The sequence below is a fragment of the Tasmannia lanceolata genome, unplaced genomic scaffold (genome assembly GCF_043159265.1).
Source record: "Tasmannia lanceolata isolate RefF3 unplaced genomic scaffold, GAP_Taslan_0.1 ptg000020l, whole genome shotgun sequence".
Lineage (NCBI taxonomy): Eukaryota > Viridiplantae > Streptophyta > Magnoliopsida > Canellales > Winteraceae > Tasmannia > Tasmannia lanceolata.
The window spans coordinates 19,878,753-19,906,322 of NW_027518697.1; the positions used below are offsets into that span (position 1 = coordinate 19,878,753).

Genomic DNA, 27,570 nt, shown 5'->3' on the forward strand with positions numbered 1-27,570 from the left:
GAATTTGAATAATTGGGAATCCATTGTTCCCCCCATCTTTAGTTATTGTTTCTAGGGACAGTGGGACGAATTTGGATCACATGGGATCCTTTGTATGACCCCTATCTTTTTGAAAGATTACGAAAATGTGGAGAAAACGTAATACATATTGGGCTGCATTTGAATTATATTTATAGATGGATTTACTAGTAGTTTACATGAAAAACATGAGAAACATGTGCTTAACTGCCTATAACTACTTGTGTTTAAATTTCGTAATATATAACTAAAATAACTTCCTAATCTACTACTATAATGATCCAATGGTCAGATCCTTCTAGGTCTAATACATTCTAACACTTTTAGATATTGTATCTAAGGATAGGGTTGTTTCTTAGATATTGTATCTAGGGATAGGGTTGGTACTTTGAACTCTCAATTGTTATATTTTTTTATCTTAATATCCCTAACCCCAGCTTACCTACCAAAAATAAAGAAGATGTAAGACTAAAGAGAGGAGAAAATAAATTTTTTTTTTTTGGAATGACTCAGGGAACATGTTGCTACATTAAAGCAATCTAATCAAAGCATAGAAGAAATCATGGAGATTATCTTTCTTATCTTAGGAAGAACACAAAGATGGAGAACAGGGGTTTCTCTTCAAGATTCATCAAATGAGGGAAAATATCGCTAAAATCGAATAGGAAAAAGGAGAATGCTTGTGGAAACCCTAGCAGATTTCTCCGGATTCAAGATGAAAAAGGAGAACGCTTCTGAAAACCCTAGCAGATGGAAAGAAGATGGGGGAGGGGGGGGGGGCATATTTGCCCTTTAGATTGTCTAGGGATTTATTTTCCATGTTATTTAGTTTTTAGGATTTTATTTTCTATTTTAGGCAGTTTATTTTGTTTAGAGTTCTTATTTTAGTAGGCTTCTTTAAGAGTTCATGTTTTAGTAGGATTCTAGTTCTTAGGTTGTTTATTTGCCTACATATAGGCCTCTTTAGAGCTTATTTTGTAACTTTTTGATGATTATTGATATTGAATAAAGATTCTTCTCCCTCTAATTCTGGTTTTCTTCTTCTCTCTTCTGATTTCTTCTCTTCTCTCCCTAAATTCGTCTATTCTTCGGGTTATTTTTGTCTCTTCTTCAGGTTATTTTCGTCTCTTCTTCCCCTATTCTTCTAATTCTATCCTCTTTCGTCTATTTCTCTCCCCTTTCCTCAATTTTTCTTCACGGTACTGCATCAAGGGGGAGGAAAACCCTCTGGAAAATTCTCAGCTTGGTGGAGGTCTTTTCTTACTGTGATGAAAGAATAGGAGAGAGAGATACTTGTTGGCGTCGGAGCGAGAGATTTCCTCTTTCGTTCGTGGAGGGATGAGGCGAAAGATAGGAGCTCAATCCAAAGAAAGGAAAAAGAAACGATAGGAGCGTTACTCAGTTTAACAAGGAAAAAAAGGGAGTTTCCGCCCTTTTCCGCATAAGCAAATCCACAAAGCGAGTGAGAAGGCCCTTTGGTGAGGGAAAAAACGGGTTTGGATTGCCCAACTACACTTGTGATCTAATAATTAGGGATTTGCTAGGGACCATCGTATAAGGAATTTTGCGGATGATCTGTTGCATGAGAGAACAGCCACATATGCTCAGTTTTCAATAGATTTTCTCAACTGAGCATATGTGGCGGAGGGTGTCGAGCCAGATGAGGTGGTATTTGTGGCAGTTCTATCGGCGTGTAGTCACGCAGGAGAGGTGAACTGCGGGGTCGAATTTTTCAAGTCGATGGGTAGGGAGTTTGTGGTGGAGGCAAGGCTAGAACATTATGGGTGTTTGGTGGATATGTTATGTAGAGCAGGGGAGTATGGTTTTAAATTTCGGCCGAAACGTTTCACGGGCCAAATGTTTGAGCAGCGGAATAACCCGTGCGGCGCCCCAACATGCACGAATGCTAGGGCAAGCCTTCAATCGTGCAAGGCTTTAAAGGCCCTACACGCCAACACCCCTTGATGCTTCGAATGTGCACACAAACTCTAAGCTGTTCAACAGGCTACTTGGCTCAGATCTTGACATGCGCTTCTAGATACCCACGCTCACAATCTGCATCGCGAGTACATCGAACATAAGGCCTTGGGGCCTAGTGCAAAGTCCATCGAGTACGAGGCATGACGATGCCACGCACCAATCTGCCAAGCGCTGGGACTTGGTCATCCAAGGAGCAAGATGCCCCATGGACTGATCCGCAAGGTGTACACCTCGCGAGGGCAACCGAAGTCGCCCCGGCATGAACCAATGAAGACCTAGAGATTGGCCTACCCACCAGACGTACCGCGGTGCAGCGTTTCGGTCGAAATATTTCGGTTTCGGTGAAATTCACAAAAAGTCGTTTCTTTACAAGATTTTGCCGAAATTTTACTGAAATTCCTAAATTTCGCCAAAATGTCACCAAACTTCCGACTGAAATTTCATTTTTGGATCTTTTTTACAAAATTTCCACCGAAATTTTAAAAATGTACACCGAAATGTTATAATTTCCATAGAAATAGCCGAAATTTCAACTGAAATCGCCGAAATTGACACCGAAATTTTAGACATTTCGGTCGAAATTAAAAAAATAAACGAAATCATAATCATATTTTTACATGATTTCAGCCAAAATTTCGGTCCGAAACCGAAACGTTTCGGTTTCGTTGGTAGCCGAAACCGTCACCGAAACCAAAATTTAAAACCTTGCAGGGGAGTTGGAGAAGGCTTTGATGGTGGTGAATGAGATGCCTTTGGAAGTAGGGAATGAGGTGTCTACTTGGGGTGCTTTGCTTCGAGCTTGTAATGATTTTGGGAATGTGGAGATGGGTAAGGTGGTTGCCAAAAGGGTTCTTGAATTGGACCCGGAGAATGTAGGGATTTGTGTTGTATTGTCAAATTTCTATGCAAGTTTTGGTTTATGGAATGAGATTGAGGAGTTGATGAAGGAAAGAGAGATGTGGACTGTACTCGGATAGAGATCACAAAGTAGTGGAGAGAGAGAGAGAGAGAGGGAGAGAGAGAGAGAGGGAGTTCAATTCCTATGCTTAATATGTTGTTCGCTAGTAATCTTGTTGCATAATAAGATTGGATTTTTGCCCATTAGTCCTAGGTTTGCAAAATTATTGCTAAACAATCCTCACAAATTTCATACTTGCCAAAAAGTCCAACTTTTATAAAATAATTTCCACAACGTCTCCAAAACAAACTTCAGCTACCTTTCTTCGTTAAAAATTTTAAAATGGCAAGATTACCCACAACAATCCCCCCCCCCCCCCCCCCCCCCCCCGTACTGTCAATTTCATAGGCCCGTATTTGATCTCCAATAGCCGAAAATTGATTCCAAATGGACAATCATAGCATCCATCAAAATGAATTTTCAGTTGTTTATGTGGACAATCAAAGATTACATACAATCAACAATCAACCGATTAGATTCAACAATTAAAAACACATGTTATTGAGTATTTGATTGTCCAGTTGTCTTGATTTTTCGGCCTTTGACTATCCAAAGTAGGGCTCATCAAATGGACAATCCGAATCAATTGAATTCCAGGCCACTATTGGAGTACTTAGATTTTTTGGCATTTGATTTTTCAGTCATTGCATCTTCTCAGCTGTCCATTTGTGGTCTTAAAAACCAAACCTATAAAATTGATACACATTCAAGTCCTTAAATTGGGTAGTTAACATTCTTCCATGTGTCTGGTTTTCAAGCTATAGCACCTCAGTAAGTAGGGCTGTCTGTTCTGTTAAAACCAAACCGAATTAGCTAAAAATAACCGAACTGAAATATTTCGGATACTGAAAAAAGATAACCGAAACCGAACCGAATTATGTTCTAACCGAACTTGAACCAAAACCGAAAAAAAAAATCGGTTCTTTGGTTAGTTCGGTTATAACCGAATTATGAGTAAGCAATTAAGCTAATAATGCACAGACGTGAAGAATACCAGTTTAAAGGAGTTCAATAAAGGCGGAAAGCCCAACTCTCGTTTCCTTTGATTTTCTTCTTACAACTCCAAAAAAATCCAAATCTTTCTTCTCTCTGTTTCTCCTTGAAACCCGAATAGAACCTCTCAAACCCTCTTTCTCTTTCTTAGCCAAACCCTATTTGAAACCCTAAATAGATTCTTTCCTTCTACAATCAAATCAATGGTAAGGAAATGGTGGGAATCGATGGATCTGTGTTTGGTGGCGTGAGAATGAGGTTGAAACTTGAAAGAATGAGGTTTGGTGGTTCGGATTCATAGGGGAAGTTGGAGACTTGGAGTCACGGGCCGTGTACTTCTTTTTCTTCTTCTCTGTCAAACCCTCTTCGGCTCTTTGTTCTTTGGACTCTGGAGGTGGCAAAATCAAAAAACCTTAAAGCCCTCTTTGGTTCTTTGTTCTCAAAGGCTCAAAGCCATACCCTAAACCTAAAGGATAAAAAGTTAAAAATAGGAGAGATTTTGGGCGGCGTCACCGAGAGACTCACCTGTCACCGATAACTTAAGTCTTAAGTTTTTATAAATTATATATTCACCGTTTTTTTACTCAGGACACCCTGACTTAGTGACTTAGTGTTTTAGACTTTTAGTGGGGCTGTCCCAAGTAAAAAAAAAGGGCGTGAATAACTCATTTATTTGGTTTTGAAACCATGAGATCGAAAACTAAGATTTTGCGATAAAACCAAAATAACTTTTACCAACCCGCCACTTTGGTTTTTCGGATAAACCGAATTTTTGAGAACAATAACCGAAGCCGAAACTGAAACCTGAAATTTTGTCTTTTTGATAACCGAAACCGAACCGAAACACTTACAAACCGAACCGAATAGTGCATAGCCCTATCAGTAAGGCCTATTTGAGGGTGGTTATGATCTTGTTAGATATCATGTGGGTGACCCCACAAATTGTATCTGTAGGATGATCCTTATTGGCCCCACGTTTGCCTTGTTGATGTGATCACATCCGTTGATCCGATTGACGACCACAAGTCCACCTTATAGCTATTGACCCCACCTTGATTGGATGATCCTAGTCCCTTATCCATCAAGTTCACGTGGTTCACTATGTGAGGGTGTACAAAATCAACGGTCTTGATTACACATATGTCCTAGGATTGATCCCTGTGATTTCCTGATTGATCAATGGAGTTGTGTTTATTGGATGTGAAACATTAGCCTTTTGTTTCAGCTGTAAATTTTTAGGCTACATGTTTAGCAATCAGGATCATCCGACTGATACAATTTGTGTCATGGCTCGTCTATAAAGTAGGCCTCTTGACCCATCCTGAATGTATATATAGGCGGATAAATAGATAATAGGATCATTCTATGCAGATGGAGATGATTTTTGGAGCAAGTCCTATTTAGATAAGGTCCCACCAAGGTTTCAGGTTAAAATGGAGAGATAGAGTGAGCTCTGGTTGTGGGAGTTTGTACTTTGTACCATTTGGGCGGGGGGATGGGTAATTTTGTCATTTAAAAAAATTAAATAGAGAAGTAACTCAGGTTTGTTTTGGGGATGTCGTGGCAATTATTTTCTAAAAGTTGGGACTTTTTGGCAAATATGAAATTTTTTTGGATTATTTAGCAATAATTTTACAATCCAGAGACTAATTGGCAAAAATCCCTGTGCTTAAAACAAAAATCCAATAATATAAGACATAAGATAGCACCTTCTTAGGAAACATGGTCAAAGTACATACATCTAAAAAAAAAAATTCTATTCAAAGTGCATATTGCAAATAAGTACGTACATAGGAAATACTCTTTTGTCTCTTCGATGGAATTCACTCTGGTGATTGCAACAACCATAGACTCTAGTGTGGCAGTGGCAATGGCATCAACAGCAGATGCAACCATGACAGCAACGCCCGACTCTAGTGTGGCAAATAGGGGTCGCCTTTTTTTTGGCCAATGATAAATTGGCAGCCCTTATAGGATAATTTGCACCCATTTAACGTGAAATGATGTTGAAAAGCATTAAAGTCTACCACATAGCCTCCTTTAAAGGGTGCGAATTATCCTATAGTTGGTGCAAATTTATCATCGCCCTTTTTATTTGTTGCTAGAGAGACATGTATGAGAGTTGTATTTTTTTAGGGTCTTTCTCACTCTTTGCGTAGATTCTCTTATACGGGAAAGGGCGGAAACACCATTTTTTTACCTTTTAAGAGTTAAGTTGCCGTTGAGCAAGGAAAAGAAACAAGGTTCATTTTCTTTTCTTTCGATCGAGATCCTCTCCTTCGCCTCCTCTCTTGACTCCTCCCTCGCCGAACGAAAGTGGAAGACCTCCTATCTCGAGTATCCTCTCTCACCAGGTATCTCTCTCCCGTCTCTCTCTCTGCTATTCTTTCATCACAGAGCAAGGAAAAATCCCAACCAGACTAGACATTTTTGCTCATCTCCCTCGTCGTATCTTCTTTCCATCCTCTAGGGTTTTCAAAAGTGTTCTCCTTTTCCCTCTTAAATCAAAGAGAAACTCTGCCAGGGTTTCCACAAGCATTCTCCCTTTTCCTTTTCGATTTTAGCCACATTTTCCCTGATGAATCTTTAAGAGAAACCCCTGTTCTCCATCTTTGTTGTCTCCCTATGTTTGCTCTTTATCGCGATGAACCAAGAAAAGAAAGATAATCCCCATTATTTCTTCTATGCATTGATTATATTGCTTTTATGCAGCAATATGTGCCCTAATTCTTTCCTGCAATTGGTATTTTTTTTTCTTTTCCCCTCTTTTTCGTTTTATATCTTCTTTATTTTTGGTTGGTAAGCTGCGTTTAGGCCTATTAAGATAAAAAGATATTACAATCGAGAGTACAAAACACCAACCCTATCCCTAGATACAATATCTAAAAGATAGTGGTAATACAATGGATCCCATATGATCCTAGAAACAATAACTAAACATGGGGGCAACAATGGATTCCAAATGATTCAAAAGTCAATTTTGGTCCGTCTTCAATTTTTAGTTTTATATCTGTTCCTTCATTTTTAAACTATAAACGGGACTTCATTATTTTCCGGAGATCTGCTGTTACTTTGTCTAGGCTGGATTTTTTTCTTTTCCGCAGAGAATAGGTGACTGATATTTTGTATGTCTGAGGTTTCAGAAACATCCATTTATGGTTAATTTCAGCTGGTGTTTCATCCCTATTCGGAGCATACACTTTTCTAATATCTTCCTGAGCTTGATTAGTAGATATCATAGTTGCCAGAGTTGGAAACGAGTGCGAGAAGCGATGCGGGAAGCAAAAGCAGGAAGCAAGAGGTTTAAAATAGAGAAAATACAGAAGCGAAAAGCTCTAAAAGAGTTAAAAAAAAGTGTGTGGGAAGCATCATTGAAAGTCAACATAAAACATATAAGAAACCTCATTGGAAGCCTAAAAGGGATTTCTCAATGAAAGACCAATTGAGGCTTCCATATGCTTTTTCTAAGTCGATCTTATATGGTTATGCTTAGGAAAATTTGTAATTACAATTTGAGATACATTTACTGGGGTAGAATCTTTTGGTTGGAGCTGGGATTGAACTCCTGACCTCAAGGTTGCAGAACAAAGTCGTGACCAATTGAGCTAGAGGCTCAAGTTATCTAGCTTGATTGTTATAATAATTATACATTTTAAGAATTAAAGGGTTGAATTTTCACAAAAGAAAAATGATATTTTGACCCTATGTGCAGAATTTCAACCCTCTTTTCTTGGATTGTAAAATCCAGGTTTTAGCTTAAATACCAAGATTTTACAATCTTGAATTATAAAATCCATGTATCCAAACAGCCCCTAAGTTTTCGTTTTCATGTTTTCTCTTCCGTTCTCTCATTTGCAGGTTTTCCATTTTCCTTTAAGCTTTTTTCTCGAGGGTTTTCCTTTTTGTTCGACTGCCATTTATTAGCAGTTACACTTGAGGCATTTTATAAGATTTATACTAATATTATATTTTCACACTGTTTTCCTTCTCTTTTAATCATTATTTCTCTGAAATTAGAATCCTTGGTTACATCCATCCACATTTTTTAAAATCTCGAACCACTATTTCTTTCTATTAAAAGATAATTAAGTGCTCCATATTTTCTCTCTATTTATCAGTCTTCCATTAAAAACAAACGAGATTTTCTTAGCCTTTCATCTTGTTATGATGGGTCAGGAAAGAACTACTAAATGCCCCACACGTTGCCGGGAAGGAAGCAAGGTGGGGAACATTCGGATGGGAGCTCCGCCCAAAAGATGCAACGTGCCAAGATTGGAAGAGTTGCAGAGGACAATGAGAAGAAGGTATGTTTCGTTTCGTTAGAATTTGAGAAAATTACTAAATGTTCTTTTGTCATTTGCCGTGAGAAATTTCTGGAACCAATCTGACATAATTTTATAATCGAACCAAGTAGAGAAATTGAGTCTATGAACCTTTATCTTTATCATTTAAAAAATAAAATAAACTCATACTGATCCATAATGTGAATTTGACCGATAATCTAATCCATGCTACGCCATGCATGATCTTGTTCATTCTGTTTGGAATTGTCATTTTTTTAAAAGTTTTGTTTCTCAATTTGTTATTATATTTAGAGATTTGACCCTCACTTGATGTTTTAAAACTGTTTTTTTTTTCCTTTTGAAGTTATTTTGAAACTGGTTTTAGAGATTTGACCGTTACTTAACTTGATATTTAGAGATTTGACCCTCACTTGACTTGATGTTTTGAAACTGGTTTTAGAGTTTAATATTTTTACCATTTTAACCACCCCAAATTAACTTTTATGAGTGTTTTAAGTTTGACCGTTACACTCAAGTCTATATAAGAGACGCTTCCCTCTCTTGTTGAACTGTGAAAATGCTGATTTCTCTTTGTTTTAAAGCTTTTCTATCTCCATTGGCAAATCACAGATTCATGTTCATTAGATCCTCAGTCGGTGTGTGGACGCTGCTAACAATGCTCAATCAAGCAGGGGGTTGTTATAGCTTGGAGGCAAATCGCCATCAACTCGCTTGCATCTAGATGATCTATACTAGGGTTGTGATATGTATCTTAAGGATAGCGTAATTCGTAACACTGATTCATGTTATTATCCTACATGGTTTATGTGCCTAGCCGAACATATTTCATCAATCCTGTGTCTTTTTGCGTATTGCTTAGGTACCTAACATTTGGTATTAGAGCCAACATCACGTCTTGTTCTTGAGTCACCAACTTGTGGAAAAGGCTACCTGGAGTAGCCATATTGAATGCCATCACAGAGTGGGCTCTCGGATGGAAGGGCGACCTGTGAAAAAGAGTTTTTTAAAGTAACTAGAGGGAAAGTTGTCACAGTGTGGGCTGCTCCACTGACGAAATGGGTGACCTGTGAGAACAACCAGAGTGAAAATCGTCACAAAGTGGGCCGCTGGGGACATAGGCTGTGAAGCGTGGTGCATTGTTACAGTCGTAGTTTTAGAACTCCCTCATGCCATTGTCAACTCACCTGAATCGATTCCTTTTTATCTTGGCCGTGTTCTTGTCCGAGTCCACATTCTGCCCTAAATAGTCGATCAAAACTCATTTGGCTCTCCTGAGTTATGACCGTGTCAACAAAGTACTCAGCCATGTAAACCGAGAACTCGATCATGCCGTGCTGAGTCGACTAGGATTTGGGTTAGCAGCATTTTGGCCAACTTCCTCATTTTGAAATACTAGTTAAGGTCCTAAGTGGTTTAAGGGCCTGACATCTAGGGCTGATGGAACACGTTAAGCAAGAACCTTAAACTACTTACTACCGTAACATTCCACCACACTCTACAGCCGGTTTCCGACAGCCCGCTCTGTAACGACTTTTACATTGGTTATTCTCCAAGTAAGCCTTTTCATAAGTCGCCCTTCCGTGACTCCAACACAAAACGTAGTGTGCCTCTTATAACAAATGTTAGGTCCCTAACCGATACACAAAGAGCCTCATAACTGATGGAACGAGTTAGTTTGGGCCCGTAAACCCCTTAGGATCGTAACATTCCACATGCTCTGCACCTAATGTCCCCTAACTGCACACTTTGTGACTGTTTTCACTCTGTTTGTTCTTCAGGTAACCCTTTCATAGGTCACCCCTTCCGTGACTTGAACATAAGATGTAGTGCTCTAATACTAAACCTTAGGTACCTAATCAATACACCAAAAGCCTCATGACAGATGGAATGTTAGGCTGGGCCCTTGAACCACCTAAGATCCTAACATCCCATCTTGCTTTGCAGCCAACGCACCCGGAGGCCCACTCTTGGACAAATTTCACTCTAGTTGTTCTCAAGGTAGCCATTTTCATAGGTTGCTCCTTCACATAGTGGTCCGTTTGGGGACATCGGGTCAGAGCCTCATGGTAAAAAAAAAAAAAACGGCTTCGGAGCGTGGTGAAATGTTACGATCCTAAGTAGCTTAAGGTCCCATCCTAATGCGATCCATCAGTCGTGGAGCTTTTTGGTATTGGTTAGGTACCTAACATTTGGCATGATAGCCAATACCACGTCTCGTCTTCTAGTCATGAAAAGGTCAACCTGTGAAAGGGCTACCTTGAGTAACTAGCAAGGTTTTTTGGATTTCGGGCAGGAGAGAAATCAAAACATTCCGAAACTGAAATTGCCAAAAACTATCAGTCGAAATTTGGGCAATTTCGGCGTAATTTTCAATAAATATTAATTTTTTATTTTTACAAAATTTCAGCCGAAATTACCAAAATTTCGATAATTTCGACTGAAATTTCGCTCCAAAATACCGACATTTCGGGTGGTTATACCGAATTTCGGCCAAAATTTCGGGAATTTGGCTAAATTTTCGGTTTCAGTGAGGATCAAAATTACCCCCGAAACCGAAATTTAAAACCTTGGTAACTAGAGTTAATGCCATCACAGAGTTGGTCGCCGGATGGAATGGGCAACCTATGAAAAGGCCCATGTGGAACAACCTTAGAATTAAGAATATTTCTTGTGGATCCTACTCCCGTGCTAGAGTCGCGATCCCGAAGAGACAGAAACAACACCCAAGGTGCTCCCAACCTGTTCCTATTACTCCATCAATCCCACTATCACCAACTTCCTTGTATCAAACTCCTTGTTAGAGACTGCTACTTTTTTATGTACCCCATCAATCCCACTACACACACACAGATATATATATATATATATATATATATATATATATATATATATATATATATATATATATATATATATATATATATAAGGAAAGTTTTTCTAGTCGGCCGACTAGAGAAGCTTCTCTAGTCCGCCGACCAAAAACACAGTGATCCCACATTATTTGGATAATCCAAAACATTCATTTGATAGGCCCTCGCATAGATAGGGTGTGCCCAAAAAAATCAGCTGCATGGGATCATCCTAACCCTTTGATTTGTGGAGGTTAAAAATGAACAGATTTGTGGAGTTTATAAGCGTCCATTTTAACCACCATAAATCGAAGGGTTAGGATGATCCTATGGAGATGATTTTTAGGCACATCCTATCTATGTCAGGGCCCATCAAATGAATGCTTTGGATCATCAAAACAATGTGGGCTCACTGTGTTTTTAACCTCCAATGTCCATTTTTAACCTCCACAAATCGAAGGGCTAGGATGATCCTATGGAGCTGATTTTTTGGGCACACCCTATCTATGCCAGGGCCTATCAAATGAATGCTTTGGATCATCCAAACAACATGGGCCCATTGTGTTTTTGGTCGGCAGACTAGAGAAGGTTCTCTAGTCCGCCGACTAGAAAAACTTTCCTCATATATATATATATATATATATATATATATATATATATATATATAAGATGGTTATAAATTATTATTTTTTGATGTACTTGAATTTCGAAAGACATATAAAGAAAATATTACACTCACATGACGCTCCCAACCTTTAAACTCTTCTAGATTCCCACGCCATGGTTTTAAATTTCGTTTGAAACATTTCGTTTTGGCCGAAATATCTTGATTTCGGCTACTACAAAAGTGAAATTTACTTGGATTCGAAAGAATACAAGATTTTGCCAAAAATTTAAGAATTTTAACCGAAATTTCAGTCGAAATATGCGAAACATACAACTTTTTAGATAAAAAACTGACATTTCGACATAAACTCTGACAAAAATCAACTTCACACCCAGAAAAGAGGAACAAAGAGATTCCTTTAAGATATTTTTTTTTTAAAAAAGGAGAAACTAAAAGAAAACAAGGATGAATAATCTTGCTTGGATTTCAGCCGTTATTTCGTGCGAAATGTTTCCATGATTTTACAAGATTTGGGCCAAAATTTCACACTGAAACCGAAATTTTTTGTTTCGCTGATGACTGAAACCGAAACTGAAATTTAAAACCTTCCCTCCCCTACCCCGCATCCGTGTCATGCTTCTGTGGGAACAGCTAGAGTGAGAGTTGTCACAGAGTGGGCGGCCGAACGGATGATTGAGTCAAGGACTACTTGGAGTACAACCAAAGTAAAAGCTGTCATTGAAGGCCACCAGGGACATCGACTATAGAGCACGGTGGATTTTAATGATTCTAAGTGGTTTAAGGGCCTAGTGTCTCGGGCCTAATGTTTGAGCAGCAGAATAACCCGTGCGGCGCCCCAACATGCAGGATGCTAGGGCAAGCCTTTAATCGTGCAAGCCTCTGAAGGCCCTACACGCCAACACTCCTTGATGCTTCGAATGTGCACACAGTCTCTAAGTTGTTCAACAGGCTACTTGGCTCAGATCTTGACATGCGCTTCTAGATAACCATTCTCATGATCAGCCCGCATCATGAGTATATCGAACATCAGGCCTGGAGCCCAATGCAAAGTCCATCGAGTATGAGGCATGACGATGCCACGCACCAATCCGCCAAGCGCTGGGGCTTGGTCATCCAAGAAGCAAGATGCCCCATGGACTGATCCGCAAGGTGTACACCTTGCAAGGGCAACCAAAGTCGCTCCTGCACGAACTCATGGAAGACCTAGAGATTGGCCTGCCCACAAGACGTACCGCGGTGCAAAGGGGCAAACAGCATAGCTAGCCCCCTGCACCGGTCCGTACGCGCAATGCATGTGGGAACCCAACCCAACATGCACTGTCTTTGGCCTCCATCCTCGACCAAAGAAACTGGAGCATTCCTGTGGATAGCTTGCAGTCCGCACCCAAAGCTCCCTTAGGGCACGCCTACGAGTTGTAGTATGATTTCCTACTGTGTGCGTCACATGCACAAGCAAGTCCTCTTGCAACCGATAAGCAAACCACCAAGGTTCCGGTCTACACCTGCTAGGCCTAACAGGGGAGGGGTCAGCATGTCACGGGGTCGACTTCCCCTATGGAGTTTGGCCTACCAATCCTCTCAACCAGGAGTGCCAACCAAAAGTGTTGTTAGCTACGTGCCCCTGAAAATTTCCATGATATTGATGGCCCAAAAGGCCAATTGCGTCCCCATGACACGGAGCACGCTGCGAAGGCTATGTTTCCCCGTGACATTAGCCTAACGCGTCTGTTTAGTCTTGTGGGGCTTTTGCCGTATTGGTTAGGTGCCTTACAGTTCAAAACTCCCCATGTCAATCATCGAGTCGCTCAAGTCTTCTCCCTTTTACCCAATTGAGTTGTTGTCCAAATCTGTGCTTGCCCTACAAGTCAAAAAAAAAAAAAAAATTCCTTTTTGTGCCGAGTTATGACCGTGTTAACCGAGTACTAGCTTCCACCACACCGAGTCAACTAGGATTTGCTTTGGCTGTGTTTTAACCCGCATTCACATTTTGAAACACTGATTCATAACATACCTCAACCTTTTCTTCTTTATTGTTCATCTATAGATGACTTTTTAATGAATATTATTTTGAAATAGGTGAGTATTTTTAATTCATGAATTGGGATTTGCTTAACCCCTATTTTACTAATTCATCTGAAAATGAAGTTCAGGGATTCATTAAACTTTTGCAGATAAATTAAACTTTTTACAGCCGATTGTTAAATCCTACCATCTTTCACTGATTCGGATGAGTTTTCGAGTATTCACCTCCTAGAATTCAAATGATTTTGTACCAAAGAAAGAGAAGAGTGAGATGGTCGATGCATATGACAAAAAAAAAACAAGAGAAGGAAAAACATTAGAAAAGATAGCTATCCTTCAATTAAAAAGGGACAATAACAGAAAGAAGATCTCAAGGAGGGAGGTAATCAAACAACTCCAAGCCCTCCTTCGAAACCCTGTCTTTGGTACTGTGGTAGCATGTCGGCTACCATATTAACTGACCTCGACCTCCACAAGTGTTGGAAAGGCATCGATAAGACTCACACTCAATCTTGGATCTCTTCAAAGTACCGAGCGGATCTCCACGGATAAGCATGCGAACCTCTAACCCATCGAATCACATTCAGGGAGTCCCATTCCAACACAACTTTATCTAAGGTTTCTTTATCGAGTAGCTTTATACCCTAATGTACTGCACGCACCTCTGCCTTGTTGGAATTTGTGACCCCTATGGGGCCCGCGAATGCACAAGTGACGGCCCCCATCTTGTCTCTTAGTACACCCCCAATTCCCGCAGGGCTGGCTTTCCCATGCTAGATCCGTCAAAATTGAGCTTCAATAGGCCTGGGGCGGGGGGGCTCCCATTCTTGCAGAATGGTGGGCCTCTGCTCTGAGCAACCCGATCATGATTTTCCTACCCATGTAGGCAAAGGAAAGGTCCTTCCCTTTTGGGTCGGTTGTGGGTGAGGAGGGATTCGGGAGATCGATAGTGCTACCATTTGAAATGGAGGAAAGAAGTGCTCTTGGCTATCCTTTATGCTCTGTTTGGTTGCCAGGTTTTTTTTGTTTCTGGGAGTTTTGTGGGAGAGTAAGTTAAATTTTGGTCCCATCTCATGTTTGGTTGCCTTTTAGCACTAGGTTTATTTTAATCCCACTCTTGTAATGATTACTTGTGGGGTGAATTTTTTAATCCCACTTTTGTAATGATTGCCTTTTCATCCCATCCCAAGATAATCCCAGGAACAAAAAAAAACTCAGGAACCAAAAATAAGCTTGAGAAGAATTTTTTTCTACACAACAGTTCAAGCAACCAAACAAAGGTTTTTTTTTTTTCCCACCATATCTCCCAGGGTATTTTTTTCTCCCACATAACCAAACATGGGATTTTTATTTTACCAGGATACTTCTAGGACTTTTTTTTCCCACCTATCTCCCAGGGTATTTTTTTCTCTCACATAACTCCCAGGAACAAAAAAAACCCGGCAACCATACAGACCATTAAAGACTAGCATTCCTTCCTTCCAAAGCACCAAAATATTTGCTAGGAAAGATACATTCCAAAGGATAATTTCCACTTTCTTACTTCTTTCAGTCCTTTTGTCCCATGATAGTGACATTGAATGTTATCGTTTCTTCCTTCAGTGAAGTATATAAAAATCCTTGGAGTGCTATTATTTCAAAATATATTTAGGCCGACAATTCTAAAATACATCAAGATATCCATAGAGAAAAATAATTTGTTGTTGCACCAATGCGTATAACTTGAGTGGGGTCAAGCTTCACACACTGGCAGTTAAGTTAGGAGGTAACTCTTTCAGACTCGAGCTCATAGTCAATAAAATATGTTACTTATGAAAGAAATGCATATTACGTGAATTATGCAAGCTATTGTTATGACATTTTTACCAGAGAATAAGCTATTGTTGCAATGAGATGCATAGGTACATAAATGTTGAGATATCCAGGAACAATCCTCAACCTTCCAATAATGTTACCCTGAAAAGTTGGACAATGAAAACCTGTAAGCTAGAATAGAAGAAAGTTGGGGAGAAAGTTCAGTTAAAGTCATGACTCTGTTGGCGAAACTGCATTTAATTTCTATGTGATATACCTGCCTTTGGATGTAAATGGTCTAAAGGTTGTCCATTTGGGAAAGAAAATCTAATATCTTTTATAACAATGGATCCCATTTTAACAAATGTGTGAAATGACAGTCCCTCCTTAACTCACTTCTTAACATTGTAGGGATAACAATCTCATTAAGACTATTGGAAATACTAGTGTTCTTTATCATGCATTGAAATTTTGGTTTTGGCCACAATCGAAACCGAAATTTTTGCTGTAATTATGTAAAAAAAAAAAAAAAAAACATATAATTTCGGTTTTGCCCGAAATTTTGGTGGTAATTTCCTAATTTCAGGAATGCACTTCAGTTCATGATTTCAGTTTTCAGATATTTAGTCATATTTATACTACCCATTTTAATTGTTTTCGTCTTCATATTTTTGCAGAATCAGGTCAAAAAACTTAAGGATGTTGAGATTAGTATTCCAATAGTATATGGAACTATTTCATTTTGGCTTGGTAAAAAAGCGAGTGAGTAAGTATGTTCAGTTCATAGATTCTGGCTTGCCATCTAAGTTTTCTGGATTAGGAACTGATGCCCTTATAGTACATATCATAAGGCTCAAGAGTATCGAGTTGAAGGTCATTGTCAGTCATTTTCTATGATATTAATATCTGTTTTACTCCCCTGCAGGTATCATTCGCATAAGTGGACCGTTTATGTTCGTGGGGCAACAAATGAGGATCTTAGTGTAGTAATTAAGCGTGTTGTTTTTCAACTACATCCTAGTTTTAACAATCCCACAAGAGTTGTGGAATCACCCCCTTTTGAATTGTCAGAAACTGGATGGGGAGAATTTGAGATTGCCATTACCCTCTTTTTTCATAACGATGTTTGTGATAAGCAGTTGGACTTGTAAGTTCCTTGTGAAGATGCTAAAATTTGTTTTTGCTGATTCCTATTTGAACTCATTTGTGTTTACTTGGTTACAGTCATAGTTAGCAAAACGTGATTTGGCAAAAATATGGGACCGGAAAAATTTGAGTTTAATACTGTATTGGTTCAAAAATACGTATTCAAAAAAATGGAAACACAAAAAATTGCGTCAAAATTTTTTTCATTTATAAAATATAGTGGGGGTAAAGTTGGCCAAAAACAAAAGCGTGTTTAAAACATTTTCCTCAAAAAACCCAGTTTTTTTTTTACTTTAAAAGTTTTATACGGAGTATTATACGGCAAACCAATAAAATGAGTTTTTTTTTTTTTTTTTTTTCAAAATAACGGAGTTTACAACAGAATTTTGCTATGGTTACAATGGCTATGGGTTTGTCTGCCTTGTATGGAGCATGATTTGTTTGTTGATACATTTTACAGATATCACCATCTAAAGTTATACCCTGAGGATGAATCTGGAACTCAATCAATAAAGAAACCTGTTGTCATAGAGTCGTATGATGAGGTTGTTTTTTCCGAGCCGACAGAGGCTTTCTATGCCCGAGTCCGGAATCATCCAGTTGCAATTGTACCCAGGCTACCCTCTACTTTAAACTTATCTCCTTCCGGTAATGTTGCTTGTTCCTCAATTTTATTACCTCATGCTTTACTATAGCTTCTATAAATTGAGTTTGTTTTGGATTTGTAGCACTGAGTGAAAATGCAAGTGAAAACAAAAGAGGTGATACCAAAGATCATTCGCTAAGCCAGTGGTTCATGAATTTCTCGGAGGCGGATGAGCTGTCAAAACTTGCAGCCGCTCGTCAGCAGGTCAGAATGCAAATTGCTTACCACTCTGTGTAAATTTGTTTACTCTGAAATATAAGAGATGCTACTTATTGTAGCTTTGCTCTGATGTAATGAGAGTGTAAGGTTTGCTCATAATTCACAATGACTATACAAATGATTATCTCTCAAAATGGGTAATAAAGTAATGGAAAATCATAAATAAATGAATAGGACTTGGAGATTTGAATGATGGCAATTGTACATATGCAAAAGAAAAAGAACTGACTTGTAATTTGTTGCATGGTTTTAAATTTTCCCGAAACAATCCAAAAGTTTCTGTTTCCATCCCCACCGAAACGAAATCTCAATGAATTCATTCCACATTATTATTTCCGACTGAAATTCTCGAGATTCGACCAAAATGATCGGAATGACAAAAATTGCAAAGATTTTATGCTTTGCATTTCGTTTCACTAATGTAGAGAATGATATTTGACAGGCAACATCATTGAACTGCATAACAAAGTAACCGTATCTTATGCATGGGATGTCAGATCGGCATGGGGCCAATAATACGTCATAACTCTTTGTGATATTGACATAGAGTTGGGGTCCTTGGAGGGGAGACTGATTATTGTACCTTTTTATACTTCATTACATTATAGTTGAGTTTATTGTTCCAGACATGTTCGACAACACATGTTACTAGGTGTTCCATGTGATTAAGCTAAACTCCTCCGCATCATTGTGGACTCCCTGAGTCGACTCCTTTTTCCCTTGGCCGCATCCCACGTTTTGCCCTATATAGTCAATGAAAACTCTTTTGACTCTCCCGAGTTATGACTGCATCAACCGAGTACTCGACCGCGTTGCGTCGAGTCGACTAGGATTTTCTTCAACCACCTTTTGATCTGCATCTGCATTTTGAAACACTGGATTAAGCCATTATGGATGGCGTTCTTGCATTTGTGATGGTTTCTAAGTATGTGTTTTTGCTTATTCTAGCATTTCCCGAAGTTTCATATTAAAATTTGATTATTTGCATATGTTTTTATACGTTCCTGTGATTTTACAAGATTTCCACAGAAATCAAGTACACTACCTAGAAAGTTATCAAGCCCTACTAATATCACAAATCACAATAAATTATTAAGGGTTATGCGTACTTACTAATGGTTTTTCTAGAATGTGATCTTACTTATCTTGTTGAGGATAGAGCTTATTGCATTCAAGGCTATTAGTTTAGGATTGGAGAACATTTGATGTTTAAATCGGTACTGTGCTACTTCCACATTTCAGAAAATGGTGTTATCCTGTGTCTTACAGTTTAATTTAAGTAAAAATCCGTACTGATGGCATTCCCAGGCCACATGGCATACAGGGTAACATTGTTTAATACCTAATGAAAGAGCTGGTGGGAAATTTGTAAGAACGTTCATTATTCTCCTGAAACTTTACTCATGAAATGTGTTGATATTTCCATGTGGAAGGTTTCTCATGATTTTTATCTTGAATTCTTTGGGCTTTCATGATGATATTCTTTTCTTCACGGTGAAGGAAACACTAATGCTCCATTCACTCGTTGGGAAAGGAAAGGGAAGGGAAGGGAAGTAATCTGGCGTGGCAAAATGGAAAAGAAAGGAAAAGAAACCTGATAGAAAACCTGTCAGATGAGCGTTTCGTTGTCAGGAAACATGACAAAAACTAAAAGAAAACACAGAAAGATGTGTTTAGTTGCATAGAAACTGAATAGAAACCTGTTAAACATCAATTGTGACTGTGCTAACATGCAAAATGAGGCCCACATAGAACCTACGCCACAAATGTGACCAAATAAGTGGATTTTATATTCTCTAATAATGAATAAGAACACAAAATAAGCAACGAACATACTTTGAAGCAATAATGACCCAAGATAGACAAGTCCAACTACTAAAACTAGCCCCAAATATAACAAAATATTTTAACCAAGTACAACAACGAAAACAAGCCCCAAATCGAGCACACGATGGACTTAAGGTAACATGCAAACCTAAACTAGAACAAAATTTACATTTCATAACTGAAGATTGGAACCACATTCACAACTAGAACATATCTGCATTTCCAAATATGACACATTCACAACGACAAACAAATTCACAGCCACAAAACCCAAGACCAAAACTGAAAATTATGAAGCTACTTTTGTGAGTAGAGTGTAACAAACCTTAGTGGAAGGTTAGGTACAACAACAGTAGGATGATTCTTCTTAAGAAGAAGAACAACCTACAAAAGCCATAATAGAAGAACTAAAACCCTTTAAAATAGGGATTATTGGAAAAATATATGATTAGTAGAAAAATTACATAAAATCTATAACCCTAAATTCAAAAATCCAAAACCCTACTCAAAATCTGTGAAATCAAATCCCAAAACAATACCCAAAATATGAATTAGAAACTTAATGAAAATCCTAAATACTTAAAATCAAAACCAAAACCCTACATCTGTAAAATCCAAACCTAAGACCCAAATCTGTGTAAAAAGAAAAAAGATGAGGATCCCAACTGGAGCGAATCGGGTGCCTCTTGGAAGTGAGAAACGCTTTAACCAGGGGAGGGAAGGGAGGGGAGGGAAGGGAAACGTTTTAACCTGGGGTGGAGAGGTAGGAACGATTGGAGATGTAAAAATTGTGGGTATCTCAACTTCAAATGGAGGGCAAGCTGTCGATGGTGTTTAAATGCTCATCAGAGGAAGAATCCTTCACGGGTGGAGCTTGTAACCGATGACGGTCTGGAAAATAAAAAGGGAGGGTGGTCGGACTCGAGTGTGGTCTCAACTAGCATGGAGAATGGATTTCCTCTCCTATCAATTTCGGCGAAGGAGATAGAGGAGAGGAAACAATTTCTGAAAGCTTGTTTGATAGGGAGAACGAGGGAGAAGGAATGGAGTGCTGGGGATCCGTGTAACTGGGCTAAGAAGGATTGGGGCATTCCGTCTCTATTGAATCATAGTATTCTGGCCAGTAATGAATTTATTCTCATGTTTGATAGTGAAGACCTCGCTCAAAAGGTCCTTGATAAGGGCGCGGATGCTTGCGGTGGCCACCTTTCTTCTATAAAACGATGGGATCCGGAATATCAACAGGGAGAGGAAGAGTTTTGGGTGAACTTTTATGGCATTCCCCTTCACGTGTGGGCAACCTCCACCGTGGAGGCATTGGGAAAATGTCTCGGGTTGGTGTTAGAAATAAAAATGGAACAGAGCAATGGCCAGAGCATGGAATATGCATCAGCGCGAATTTTGGCACCAGAATGGAAATTACGAGCACCATTTCTTCTCCTGAAAGTCCAAAATTCTTTCTTCACGATTGGATTGGAGATCCAGAACAAATTGCACTCGCCAACATAAGGGCTGCACGGAGAATCACTACCATCACCGGCGGCGATGACAGAGTCCCGTCGGGAAGATCCTCACGAGCGTCCAAATCTTGCCTCAACGATCCATTTTGCACCGAGAGTTGTCAGTGAGGGACTCAGTTTTGGGAAGGGTGCAAGTAGGGACCGACAGGGAGTGGATTGGTCTAATTTCAAATTTCAAATTCAAAAACCAACCTCAATCAAGTATTCAAATCAACTGACAGCTGGAGAGAAGTTTAGGAGTAGAGATCCAAAGGGACTGGCAGATAAGGTCAGGAAGGCTCTTGGCATCCTTAGAAGCAGTGTGGGTGGGCCCAGGTTTAAAAAAAAGTCTTGAAGGAAAAAATGCAAATTAGATGCGAATGGAGACAAAAAGGTGTCATCTTCTCACATCTCTCATTTTACAGAGAACACCTCTAAGAAAAAATTGGATCATTTGAAATTCAAGAATCCCTTACAAAGGCCCTCTCAATACCAAGATCCATTTGACAAACCCTCAGTCCGGTCCTAGGGAAGGGTTCATTCTACGAACTCTTCCTCGAGGCCGTCTGTTTTCAGCTAACATCCAAACATTCCTCCATTGGGAGTCTAATCCTCGCTCCCGATGATAATGGGTTTTTGGAACATAAGTGCTCTGTTTGGATGCCGGTAGATGTAGGGAGGATTTGGAGAAGCAGAAGTCAAAGGGAGATTGAAAGTAAATCAAGAGGGATTCAGTCAAAGAGGAGATTGAGAGCAAATCTCCCGTAAGGTGTTTGGTTGGTTTGGGAGATTTTTTTTGGAAAATGTTATTGGCACTATTGTATTTTGATGAGGGCACTCTCACTTTATTAAAAGTATAGTATGGCCCGCACCATTGGATGATCCAAACCGTCCATTAGATGGGCCACAACCTAAATAGGTTGTGCTCCAAAAATTATTTCCATAGGTTGATCCTAACCGTCCAATCCATAGAGGGTTAGGATCAACCCTCTAACATTCAGATCGGAGGGTTAGGATCAACTTACGGAAATGATTTTTGGGGCACAACCTACATGGGTTGTGGCCCATCTAATGGACGGTTTGGATCATCCTATGGTGCGGTCCATACCGTACTTTTAATAAAGTAAGAGTGCCCTCATCAAAATACATCAAAATACAGTAGTGCTGATAACATATCCCTTTTTTCTTTTTACAGGAATTTGCTAGCGACCTTCGCCGATTCCACTTGCTCGGCCTGTGGCCCGTCCTTATGCAAAGATTCGAAGAAGTAAATGGGTGAAAAAGGTGGCTAGCAAAAATATAGAAAAAAAATAAGTAATCATTACGTTTATTAGACTTGCTATAGGTGGTAAGTTTTAAATGAAAAATGACCGAAAAATGGTAATAAAGAAGGAAAATTACAAACAAAATATGACAATTAACAAACAAAACTACTCATGAAAGTTATAAACTTATGACAATTACAGAAAAATTAAAAGAAAATGCTATAACACTACCGTATTTGTATTTTGATGGGGGCACTCTCGTTTATGAAAAGTACGGTATGGCCCGCGGATGATCCAAACTGTCTATTAGATGGGCTACAGCCTAAATAGGTTGTGCCCCAAAATTCATTTCCATAGGTTGATCCTAACCCTCTGATCTGAATGCTAGAGGGTTGATCCTAACCCTCTATAGATCGGAGGGTTAGGATCAACCTACATAAATAACTTTTGGCGTATAATCTATTTAGGCTGTGGTCCATCTAATGGACGGTTTGGATCATCCTACGACGTGGGCCACACTGTACTTTTAATAAAGTGAGAGTGCCCTCATCAAAATACAGTAGTGCTGATAACATTTCCCAAATTATTTGCCGAGAATTTCTCCCCTTATTTCTTCGAATTGGTGAAATTTCTCGGGCGAGTTTTGAGGCGGCCACGTCACTGACAAGCGACCGAAATCCACGGCGGTCAAACACCCCATTTTGCTTAAATTTCCAACCAAACACACTCGGGCGAGTTACGGCGAATTACTAGAATTACATACGCTGCTATTTCTCTCAAAATAAGAGAACCAAACAGAGCAAAGGGGATTGGGGGAAGATAAAAAGATGTCTTGTCTGAGATTTTGTTTATCAGCGGAAATTAGATTTGGTGGCTGTCACTGAATCGAAAATAATAGGGGTTACAAATCAGCTAGTTAACAAATTGTGGGGTCGGAACCATAGGGAATGGGTTGCACTGCCATCAGCGGGGACTGCCGGGGGAATTATCGTGATATGGAAGGAAGGAAAATTCGTTAATAAGGGAACCACGCTTGGTAGGTTCTCAATTAATATTCTCTTTCCTTCAGAGGAATGGGAGGAGCAGTGGTTATTCACAGTAGTTTATGGCACAGTAAGAGCCTGGGAGAGGGAGAAACTATGGAAGGAGTTGTGCTTGATTCGTGATGATCACTAGGGTGAGTGGATCATTGGAGGAGACTTCAATACAATCAGGTTTCCCTTGGAAAAGAGTACCTCAAACTCAATATCTACTAGCATGAGGAAATTATGTAAGTTTATTCAAGATATGGAGCTTGTTGACTTGCCCCTGGAAGGTGCACTTTATACTTGGTCAAACAATCAGGAGCGATTGGTTATGTGTCGATTAGATCGAGTTCTCCTAACCTCTAATTGGGAGGATTGTTTCCCATTGATCACTCAGAAAGCTTTCCCCAAATTCCTCTCTAACCATAAATCAATTGTTCTGGAGATTTTGGATTTCTTTGAAGGTCCACACCCATTCCGATTCAACTTAGATATTCTGGAGATACCTGGAATAGACGAAATGATTAGGCAGTGGTGGGAAGAAATTTCGATATAGGGATGGAAGGGCTATATCCTTTGTAAGAAACTGAAGGCCTTGAAACACAAAACAAAAGATTGGCAAAAAACGATGGATGAGGAGACCAAGCGAATTAAGGTGGAAACTATGACAGTTCTGAAATTTCTGGACGGGAAAGAAGATATCAGTTCTCTTTCGTCTGCTGAGAAAATGGAAAGATTAGTGCTTCTGGAAAAATATGAAGAAATTCTGAGAAGAGAGGAGATTCGATGGCGTAAAAAATCAAGGGATAATTGGCTTAAAGAAGGAGATAGAAACACAAAATTCTTCAATAAAATGGCGAATACAAGGCGGCGAATTAATACTATCTCGAGCTTGAAGGAGGGGAACTTGTTAATTGAGGAGATGGGTTCAATCAAGAAGACGATCGTTGAATTTTACCAATCTCTATACTCGAAGCTTGTCCAGTGGCGTCCGAGATTAGAAGGGGTCCAATTTAGAACTATTACTCTTGGACAAAGAATTTGTTTGGAGTGGGATTTCACAGAGGAGGAGGTGGAGCAGGCGATATTTTCAATGGCAAGTGAGAAAGCCCCAGGCCCGGATGTTTTTCCAATGGCTTTCTTCCAAAGATTCTGGGGCATTCTGAAGAAAGAGATTATGGCATTCTTTGTGGAATTCCAGGAGAAAGGAATAATCAGCGAAGTGGCCAGAGCAAACATCCATAGCCCTAATTCCGAAAAAGAGGGGGTGTTAGGGACAAAAGACTTTAGACCGATTAGTCTGATCCACAGTATTCCGAAGATTGTATCTAAATTACTCGCCCGTAGGGTGAATAAATACATGGGTAACATAATTTCACATTTCCAGGGAGCTTTTGTGGACTCTAGACAAATTCTGGATGGAGTCCTAATTGCAAATGAGATTATTGATTCAGTAAGGCGAAGCGGTAAAGCTGGGCTCCTACTCAAGGTGGATATTGAAAAAGCTTATGACCACATTGATTGGGAGGCTGTTGATTTTGTTCAAGATTGAATAGGCTTCGGCAACAAATGGCGGATGTGGACGAGATCGCTAATATCAAACAATAGTTTTTCCATTCAAATTAACGGCTCCACGGAACGCTTCTTTAAGAGTTCTAGGGAGTTACGGCAGGGGGATCTGCTTGCTCCTTATCTCTTTATCATGGTGGTGGAGGCTCTTAGTCTAATGCTAATAAAAGCTGAGGAATCTAGACTTTTTCATGGCTTATCAGTAGTGCCGGGTGGTGACACGGTTTCACAGTTGCAATTTGCAGATGATACTCTGATATTTTCGCAATTCGCTCCTCAGGCCCCCAATGTCGTAAGAGTTTTTAAATGGTTTGAGGCCGTCTCGGGCCTTAAAATCAATCTGGCGAAAAGTATGCTTCTGGGAATTAACATGGAACAACAGCAAATCCAGAGCTTGGTGGCGTCCGTGGGCTGCATGGCAGGAAGTTTTCCGGTTTCATATTTAGGATTGCCCCTGGGCTTTGGAATACCGTCCGTATCTCAATGGGATCCGGTTGTTGAAAGAGTAGAACGAAAGCTTGCGACTTGGAAGAAAAAAAATATATCCCTCGGGGGAGAATAATATTGATAAAAGCAGGTTTCTGGGACATATGTGTCTTCGAAGGAATATAAAGGATGAGGAAATTCAAAACTTGAAGCAACTACTACTGAATTTAGAATTGGTGTATTGCTCCACTTTAGTAGACGATCAATTAGAATGGACACGGGAATCGGATGGGATCTTTACTGCCAAATCTTTCTTTGTAGAGTTAAATTTAGGACAACAGTCAGATAAGAGACAAATTTGGAACTCTCTGGCCCTACCGCGAGTGGTCGCTTTTGGGTGGACGTTGATCCACAAAAAAATTAATACCTGCGATCGTTTGAAAAAGAGACATATTAGTCTTGCTAGTATTTGTGTTCTTTGTTCCTTTGGTCCCGTTACGCCGGTCCAATATATTGTATTGCAGGATGGGACCACTGGTCCCGAATGCTATCTCAATATTAATGAAATCTGTCAACTTAAAAAAGAAAAAAAAAAAAAAAACCCTAATCTGTAAAACCAAATTTGTATCAAACCCAAATGTTGAATCAAAACCTTAAACAAATGAAAATCAGAACCATATGAATCAATTCATTTAGTAGGACGTGGAGAACTTACGAGTTCAACCACAAGAGAGATCATAGGTATTAACGACTGTTGAGATGACCTAACATTTCAGTGATCTCATGAGTCCTTGGACAAAAGTGGCATAGGTAGTTTCGATGCAGCATCCATGCTCTTATTGAAGGCAAGGTTTGAAATTTCGGTGGCAATTTCGGTTTCGGTGGAAATTTCGGTGAAACTCTTATAATTGAAAATTTTCGGTTTCGGTTTTAAATTTCAGTCCCTTCAATCATGGTTTTAAAACCATGATTAATGGGACAGATGATTAGTGATTACAGTATGAGCATTGGGGGATTACTTGAATGGCATGTGGACTATGCAGGTCATAGTCAGAAAACTCCGAACATAACATTGCAGGATTTGGAAAATGTGAGTATCCTTTGGGGAGCTTCTACGACCACATTTACAAACAAGAGTACATGCATGACAAAATGCTTGCTTCTACATATATACTATAGATGTGCACTGCTATGCGTGTGAGTATACTGTATATCCATGTATGCATGATGAACTGCTCTAGGTTCATATGATTAACGCCTTTTTTATCAGTATTTTTTTAAATATCCCACCTATATTTGTGGATACCCCCATGCTTTGTCATTTTCTTTTCTTGGTTTTTTTATTCACTAGGATGAAAGAAATCAAATTATCTCACTTTTAAGTAAACACATGCAAATGATAAGAGCACTTTTCAGATATTTTTTGTTCTTGGTGTCAGGTGCAGGCTCGTGTTGTTAAGCTTAGAAGGCAGTTGAATGTGATGGATGGTCAATCGCAGCCGCTAAAATCTACTGCTTCTGGTCAATGATTCTACTCAAAACACTTCATGGTTAGAAACAACGATGTGGATTATCTGCTCGCTATGGGACATGATTGACCACATGATCTTGCACATGATCTTGCATAGGTGATCCACATGATCCCTGATCACTTGGGCCACAGTTTAGAGAGGAAGAAGGTTTCTTTCTATTTGATAAATGTACTTGTGATAGCATTTCCCAGTAAAGTGAAGGAGTGACTAATAATGAATATTTTAAACTATCCAATTGCTTTTGGGGAATCCTTGTACTTGAGCAAATATGTTGAATGCTGAGCTCTCTTTTCTGTAGTCAATAAAAAAAACCCTTAGAAATTAATAAAAGCACATATTGGAAGTGCAGTAAGAATATGAACAGGAACAGAGAAAAATGAAAGAAAAGAAGAAAATTAATTAAATTCACCTATTAGAATCAACAACAGCACTTATATCCCTTAGGGATGTCCAATCTCTAATGCAACCAAATATACTCTATAGAGCAATGTACTACTACTACTACTACTTAAATCCTAATTGCTATATTTCCTATTTCAATCAAATTTCTCAGTTATATGCAATTTTCTTAGGCCCTTGATCAAGGTTGGGTAAACAAACATTATTTTAAGATGTCTCAAAGCCATTGATGTTTTTTAATTCCTAGATTTTACGAATTGCATCTCTTTTGACCGTGGGCTTACACCAATAGGTCGCCTGGTGCTGCTCATAAACAAAAAGATTCAAGGCACCAGTCACCAAACATGTGTGCCGTGCGTACGTTATGACGTTATGGCTATTTTCGTTAATCAAGATGATTTTATTTTGCATGTTGACCCAAAGTCAGCAACTAACCCAATAACAAAATCTCTAGACTAAATTTCCTACATC

General features: G+C 39.3%; 1 protein-coding gene across 1 annotated transcript in view; it reads left to right on the forward strand.

Annotated features, from left to right (window-relative positions):
* The window catches only part of LOC143854630 (transcription initiation factor TFIID subunit 14b-like), a 28,501-nt gene extending 1,468 nt beyond the window's left edge, over window positions 1–27,033 (forward strand). The window contains exons 2-7 of the mRNA XM_077364679.1: window positions 8,126–8,253; window positions 16,224–16,312; window positions 16,472–16,693; window positions 17,153–17,340; window positions 17,421–17,542; window positions 26,608–27,033. Of these exons, the coding sequence (XP_077220794.1) occupies window positions 8,140–8,253; window positions 16,224–16,312; window positions 16,472–16,693; window positions 17,153–17,340; window positions 17,421–17,542; window positions 26,608–26,697 (825 nt within the window). The 5' untranslated portion in view covers window positions 8,126–8,139 and the 3' untranslated portion in view covers window positions 26,698–27,033. The remainder of the gene's footprint in view (window positions 1–8,125; window positions 8,254–16,223; window positions 16,313–16,471; window positions 16,694–17,152; window positions 17,341–17,420; window positions 17,543–26,607) is intronic.
* The last annotated feature ends 537 nt before the right edge of the window (window positions 27,034–27,570 follow it).